We start from the raw sequence: 8,052 nt of genomic DNA, 5'->3' as shown, positions 1-8,052 counted from the left end.
TAGAAAACGTGTACGATAGAGATGCCATATTTACTTTGATCCTACATGAAGATGAATTATCTTTGATTCGGTGATGTAAGTTACCTCGAGGTCTAATTTATTTGTATTTTCCTATGAAATTACGCTACAAGATTCCCATGAGATTATTTTTATAGGATTTGATTCTATGAATCAAATGGCTTCTGCAGAAAAAAATCCATAGGATCTCAACCCTACAAAATTCCTTTGAAACTCCCATGAATCAAAGGAGTCTTAAGTGTCCCTTTGAACTAAAGGGTTTTTATTTAAAGAAGATGGAAAATTTAGGTCCATAGGAATTATTTCTATGAAAGCCCTTTCAAATTCTTCATTCATTCTCCTGCACATTTTCACTTGAAGATAAGGGCCGTAAAAGGATGAGAGGAAGCCATGGACGAGGCTATGGAGCTGAATAGAACTATGAGAAAATTGATGTCCTTGTCTGCTATGTACTGTATCTATCCTTTCTATTTTGAACATTGTTCGTGTGTGCTTTTCCATTTGAAACATTTGCAAACAATGTGATAATACATTTGTCGTGTTTGTCGCATGGTGCAGTGCAACATGTGGAAGAGCTTGTATTTCATTACGAGAATTTGATGGCAATGGGGCCTCAGAATCTAGCTTTAAATACATGGACTCTTTTGTTCGTAAGATTCTGAAAATGCATGAATAGAAAAAACATAGGAATGAGAGGGAAATGCATGTGCAAAAGACGGATTGGAAACACCAACAATTTACTGACTTGTTTGATTCGCATGAATAGGAAAACATGAAGATGAAAGTCAAACCAAATGAAATGGTATACCTAAAATGTTACTATAAGCCGCCAAAGATCTTTTCCTACTCCTTGTGTAGAAATTCCAAATGGGGCTTCAAGTCGATTGTAAAATTCGCGTGTTTTCCTTCCGAAACTGAGACTCTGTTTTTTCTCTACCATAAGTTTTGTCAAACTGTCCTATATCTATGTTTTTTCCTCTACTCTTTGCATGAACCAGGAAGGCCTGAAACTTGCATCACGGGTATGGATTCCTCACTGCAAATGAATGAAGGGTCGGGTTTCATCAGCGCTCTGCATTATTAAGCGTAGCATCCCCACAATGCAGGGGTCAGATAGATTTTGAGCTGACCTGTGCTCGTTAACATGGCACGATCTACCATGCTCATGTAATTATTTCACTCACCTAGAGACACTATACGTGAACTGTACCACTGTACTCCGTATGCATTAGCGTGCAAGCATGAGGCTAGCTACGTTTTTCCTTTAATTCTAATCAGCTTAGCTTCTGTGCTGACTTTATGAGGCGTGGACTTGTGGTGACACTGGGGTATATTTTCTCAAAAGGAGAAAACACGCGTCGACGAGACTGAAGTAGGACGCCAGAATGCACATGCAGCGAGTCAAAGGGGCTTATACGAATCGAGCATACTTGCGCCCGCCGGTAGCGCGTGTGGCTGGCACCTTTTCTTTTTAGCCATCCTTGGCGCTGAGAGATGAGCTACATGGCACATCATCTTCCAGTATAGAAAGCTTCAAATCGTGGGGCAAGACTCAAGAGCAGCGTGTTAGGCATATGTGTAGTGTTGGTAACTGATCGATCGCTAGACACTTGTATTTGTACAAGGGGATGGCGGCGAGAGAGGTGAGGGACGGCGGCGGCAGAAACCCTAGGGACGGGGAGGAGATGAGTGTGAGGGCTCCTTTGATTTGAAGAATAGGAAAAACATAGGAATAGGAAAGGTATAGGATTGGAATGGCATGTCTACTTGAATCCTATAGGAAGATGAAGTTTGTTTGATTGTAGCAAATGAATTTTTCCATGAGGTATGAGCTAATGTTTTTTTCCTATAGGAATTACACTACAAGATTCCTATAGGAATTTTTCCTATAGGCTATGTTCCTATGAATCAAACAACATGTATATGAAATTTTCTCATAGGAACCAAATCCTACACAATTCCTATGCAAATCCTTTGAATCAAAGGAGCCCTGAGAGGTTGCGCGAGAGGAGAAAACCTTTCGGTCTTCGCTGCCTTTGAGCTTTGGCGAGCACACGCACCGCTTGCTAGCTGCAGCTTACGCAGAAAGAGTGCACGGAGGGATAGAGCCATGAGAAGGCTTTGATCGCACCAGGATTACTTGTTGTAGTAATGCATGCTAGCATGAGCTTCACCCAACGATACAAGAATCTTAAGGTTTTTCTCCCAAAAGAATATGTGGAATGTGGGTAACTGTGTTGATCACTGATTCTGTTGCAGTGTCTACTTTAAGAGATCAAGAAAAGAGAGCAGAGAAGTGATGTGGAACATCTGCGAGAAGATATCTTTTCACTCGAGTTACGTATTTGCGTTGTAATATATTTAATCAAGGCATATAAAAATTTATATTTTTTTGAGGGTGAAACAGTGGGAAAAATCCCACAGCAATTTTTATTAGTAAAATCAGTACAAAAGGTTACAGAGAACTAAAAATAAAAAAAAACCAAAACCCTTAAACAAAACAAAAAACTAAACTTGTGATTGTAGCCACTCCTTGAAACTTTCTGCATGTTTTCTTCATTTTATGAGCCACCATTCTTAGTTCTTCTGTGTATATTGCTTTCCATCTTTGAAAAGTAGGCCTCTGGTTCTTGAAAATTTTATTATTTCTCACTATCCATTTACTCCTGGCAGCTATAATTATAATTTCCATTGAGAATTTGAGGTTCAGTTTTTCTCTAATATCATGGAAAGATTCCAGAGCTCTAAAATAATATTTCAATGCCTCAACTATTTCAATGACTTGTTACTTTTTTTTTGGAAACATGTCCATTTCCTTGTGTGATGTGGTTAAAGATGCACTTCCTCCGTTCCATGAAAATTATCTAAGGTTTGTTTAAATTAGGATGTTTCTAGACACTAAACAACATCTAGATACATCTAAATTTTAACAAAAATTCAGACAAGTTTTAGGAGACAGAGTGAGTATTTTACTTCATTACACATGCACTTATCAGAAACTATACTCATCTATTTTTCTTTCTTTCACGATGTTTACATTAAGTTTTCTACTTTGAAGGGGAGAAAACGACCTGAAAAAAAAGTATATTTAGGATTACAAAAATTATTGATTAAATTTTTTGAGTGGAAAAAAGTATTTATTAAATAATTTGAAGAAAATAGATCACACCTTTATTAAATATAATTTGCTGATCTAAGCCTACGTGGGCCATCTTGTTTAGTCGGCCCAGCCCAAGTATCACTCCCGGGCGGCCAGCCACACCCACTCCCTCACTCCCGACGGTTCACATGGAGGCGGCGGCGGATCAGACTACCTAGCTCGTCTCCTCCTCCGCCGCTCCTCCATCCCACCTCTTCACCCGCCGCCGCAACCCGTTCTCCTGCTCCCGTCCGTCGCCTTCCACTTGCGCCGCCACCATTTTCAGACAGAATCCGCCATGCTCTGGGAGGAGCTGCCGCCGGAGCTCATCTGCCTCATCGGTGACAGCCTCGACCTCAAGGGCTACGCCAGCGCGCGGGGGGCCTGCACTGCGTGGCGACGCGCGCTCGCGCAGCCGTTCCCGCTGCTCCTCGTCGTCCCCGACCACGGCAGGTGCCGCCCGTCCGCCGCCTCGGTCCCCACGCGCCGCTCCTTCGAGCTCAAGCCCATCCCCTTGGGGTCACATTGCGTAGGCTCCAGCTACGGATGGCTCGCTCTCTCCTTCTGCATCAACGGTGGCCAGATCATGTTCAGCCTCTTCAACCCTATCACCGCCACCGAGATCCTCCTGCCGCCACTGATATACAGCAGCAGGTGGGTACCAAAGTCCAAGCTCGTCTTCGCGCGCAGCCCCGCCAGCGACGACTTCACCGCCGTCGCCATCTGCGACCTCGACAGGCTCGCCTACGTCACCGCCGGGGCCAGGAGGTGGGCAATCCTCGATCCTATCCGCCTCCCCCACGGAGACCAGCTCGCTGACATCGTCTACCATGATGAAAATAACAGAGTCTACTGCCTCACGCACTATGGAGACGTCCACGTGTTGCTCCTACCGGAGCGCCGCCGCCGCAGGGAATTTATTATGGTCGACAGCCCATCATCACTGCCAACGATACCACCTTCACTCTCAGGTCCGGCAGATCATGCTCAACTTGCTAGGTGGCGGATCCTACAACAGCATGATTTCATTCGTAGGAGATCTTTGGGGCCAGACCTGAATGCGGCGGCCAACGTCAAGGCCCTTCCATTTGACCCTGCAACCAGTTTCGCCCCGCCATACAACACAGTCTCTGTTTTCGCTGGTGCCAAGAATCTAGTGTTCTGCGAGGGTAATCTGTACCAGATATGGAGGAACTCGAGCTGCACGGTTACTGTGCGGCTGCCAGGAGGCGGTCGTTATCGTGTAGCACAGAATGAAGTATTTGTTTTTAGGTGTTTTCCGCAGCGCCAACCATGCTGGGATGCTGTGACCGACTTGGGGGGCTACTCGGTGTTTCTTGGGAGGAACAATGCAGTGTCCATGTCCCCTGCTGAAGGTGTTCTGGGGTTCAAGGGTAACTGTGTCTACTGGATCGGCGGGAGGGGTAGGGATCAGGGCATGGTCTTTGACATGGCAACCGGGAGGTCCACACCTTGCCTTCCCGCTGCTGCTGCTGCTGGGGTTGCTCCACAAAGCACAGTTTGCTGGTACTTTCTCAACGACATGGTGAATAACTGCAACAATATTATTGGGGCAAATGAGTTTATCAGACCTGTGCGGGAAGTCCAGGCTGATCGAGAAAAACAAGACTGATGTGTCACCAAACTGGTTCAGTGAGCTCCACCAGCCACGTCTGCAAGTTATGTGTATAGTGCCTGAGAAACAGCCTGATCTGAAGGTGCTGAAGATGTATGTAGCCAATAGTTATGCTAGATGTAGCCAATAGTTTGTTCTAAGTTATCTGTTCCCTAAGATAATTTGCTTCAGTCTTTTGTTGTTGGTTTGTATTAGTCCATATCATCTGACTTTCTATGTTTATGTCATGTAATGGACAAGTCGTTTATATTCATCACTGTATGATGGAATATACCGGCATATATCCGGTTTATCCTACCATCGTGAGGTCTTGGTCTCTGGGTCCAATGAGCTCATGTAGGTGCTCAGCTTTGATGTCCAAGGATGACCAGGTATGAAGTCCAAGCGTTCTATATTGTGATCATCGTACCATCAATGCTTTGATGTCTTGTTTGGCTATACTAAACAGGTATAGATGTGCTTATGCTTGATCTAAACTGTATTGTTTTGTGGCTGGTAGATCCTTCACTTTAGGTAGATACTTGGTTTATTAGGTGTCTATTTTTACTTTTTAGATAGTGGAAAAAACTCTCTTTATGTGTTATAAATATCTGCAATATCATAACTTGATACTGATAGACCTTCTCTAGCTCCCGTCAAATGTTAGTTCATTGTATTGTCAACTTGTAGTGCCTGCAATTGAATTCGTATCATAGCCTTACTTAACTAGCTTACTCTCCAGATGTGGGATAATAGTTCCTTCAGATATGTCAATACGCCGGCGCTCTAACACCTTCTTATGCCCCGACAAGTCCATCACAGCCGCCATCATCAAGTTCACCCCCCATATACCTCCTGCTCGTGAAGTAGACAAGATTGAAGTAGGACGCCAAAATGCATATGCAGCGAGTCAAAGGGGCTTATGTCTTTTTTTATTATATAAGCCATAATAGGCTTATGGCTTATATAAATCGAGCATATGTGGACCCCATTTGAATCAAACCATAGGATCCCACTGTTCTGTCTCATGTTCTTCTCTAGCTACTGCTTCATATTATATATTTGATTTCCCTGCAACATCAGTCCATCATCATGTTATTGGTTTTAGCAGTTCCTGAAATTTGAATCTATAAATAGGGTGTGTCTTCTCTTGATTAACTGAAACTAGAAAAGCTTTTCATTCAGGGGCTTGCTGACCACAAGGATACCCTTCGAGCTCCTTGCCGCCCTTGCATGTAAATCAACTGTCTCATCAGTTTCTTAAAAAGATTTATCCTCTAGTTGGATGTAATAGCAATTGTTTACTTGCGCGCTGGGGTGGCGCAAGGGTTCTGGAACTGCCTGTGCTTTCTCATGAGAGAGGTGAGGCTTGGTTTTACAATCTTGTTTTTGTTATCTTTTATGGCACTGTGTACAAAAAGGCTGGGATGCTCTTTAAATACATTGTAGAGGTGTACAAGAGTGTCATGCTTCCCTGTTACTTGCAATACATGGTAGGGTTATTGTCGTTCTCCAACATATGAATTTCTGTCGCGGTTCCATTTCTTTGTAAATACCATGGACAAAAGGATTCAAAGGATATACCGGTTCAGTCTTAAGTGAGGAAGCTGCGAGAAGCCGGGAAAAGCATCTCCCGAGGTGCTTTCTCTTCCCTGTGTATTTCGCTTGGTGGCTTTGTAAAAGCCTGCAGCCAAAGCACCTCGTTTCGTTTCATCTGCTTATTTTAGTGGAAAGCTAAAAAAAAAAGCTCAAACAAACAGGTCCTGAGACAAAACAACTTCATTTCTTTACCATATTCCTTTGAAAAAAGCAAGTGAATGGTGTCACAAAAATAAAATTTCCTATGTGATGTTTTTCCTCTACTCTTCGCATGAACCGGAGAGGCCTGAAACTTGGACCATGATATGGAATCTTCACTGCAGATGAATGAATGATCAGGTTTTAAGCTTAGCATCCCCACGACCACGATGCAGGGGCCAGGTAGATTTTGACCTGACCTGTGCTCTTTTACATGGCACACTCTACCATGGTCATCTTATTTTCACATTTTCACTGACCTAGAGAAACCAGATGTCAACTGAAGAGAGAGAGAGAGCTCAAAGAATGGTTGACCTTAGCTCCTCAAGGAGGAAGGAAGGTTGTTCATAGTCCAAGAAAGAAAACTAGCCATTTGGTGGAAATACTGAAAAGTTCGGCGGAGCTAAGCCACACACCGGACAATCCGATGCACAGACCAGCGAACCGGAATGGCCACAAGCACACACGGCTGGCTGGGCAGACCTAGTTCGACAGGCCAGACTCCTGACCAGTTTGATTCCTGCAAACCGGATCCATTTCACCGGCCGCTAGAATAGTGCTCCGTACAGCCTTTCTGCATATACCGGAAATCCTAGCAGCTGCCGATTGGTTCCACCGATGAGCCCAGCGACGCCAGTTTGCACGCAGGTTTGTACAGCTCCTTCAAAGTGTATTTTTCTCAAAAGAATTGAACTCTCACAATGTTCTTGAACTCCAACTAGGATGAAACCAATTTTTTTGGAAAGATAATGGAAAATAGATCCCAACAAAAAGGGGAATATTATAAACCAATAAAGGATATTTTACCATGAATTTAGAGGTGAAACCTCTCTACATGAAAAGACAGTAAAAACGTCCAAACTCGAAAACACAGTAGAAAATGCATATGTTTTCGATGAATTTGGGGTTGTTGAAAAGCTAGCAACAAGCTTAAGAACCTCACACGGAGAAACATCAAGGAGCAACAAGAATAAGGGGATGTGAAGTACGTATATGATTGAGCTTCCGAAGACGATGTGATAAAGTTACGCAACCGAAAACCCCTCTTTATACTGCATTATATAACCTATATTCCGGTGTCCCTACAACCACCTTACGGTCGGTTAAAGAGAGGTGTTTCTTTGGGATGTTAAGTTTTTTTTTTTTACTTTGCCAGTTGGCACCAAACTTATCTTTGGATAGTGGAACCCGAGGCTCTTTTGAGTCTCGTATGGAAAAAAAAAGCATGAATATTGTTCAGGGACCCCAAGACACCGATGCTGCGAAAATCCATGTTTTGAGCGACAGTGACCATTTTTATTGGCTATAGCACACCGTTTTAAGGCCCTTGAGAGAGATTTTAATCTCGCCAAAATTTTCGATATCTCCCTCGTAATCGTATTTTCTAGCACCCATTGGCATAAGAAAATACTAGCCAATGGTATAATTTGCTCGAATTTAAACAATCTTGATAAATTTGGGAGAAATAAAAAAACAAGTAATC

General features: G+C 43.3%; 1 protein-coding gene across 1 annotated transcript; it reads left to right on the top strand.

Annotated features, from left to right (window-relative positions):
- The first annotated feature begins 3,275 nt into the window (after positions 1-3,275).
- LOC127305472 (uncharacterized) lies at positions 3,276-5,049 on the top strand. The gene has a single exon (XM_051335887.2). The coding sequence runs from the start codon at positions 3,456-3,458 to the stop codon at positions 4,788-4,790; it is 1,335 nt and encodes a 444-aa protein (XP_051191847.1). The 5' UTR covers positions 3,276-3,455; the 3' UTR covers positions 4,791-5,049.
- Positions 5,050-8,052: the final 3,003 nt, after the last annotated feature.

Source organism: Lolium perenne, chromosome 6, assembly GCF_019359855.2.
Source record: "Lolium perenne isolate Kyuss_39 chromosome 6, Kyuss_2.0, whole genome shotgun sequence".
Lineage (NCBI taxonomy): Eukaryota > Viridiplantae > Streptophyta > Magnoliopsida > Poales > Poaceae > Lolium > Lolium perenne.
Note: the sequence above shows the minus strand (reverse complement) of the source record. Positions and strands in the feature narration are given on the sequence as shown.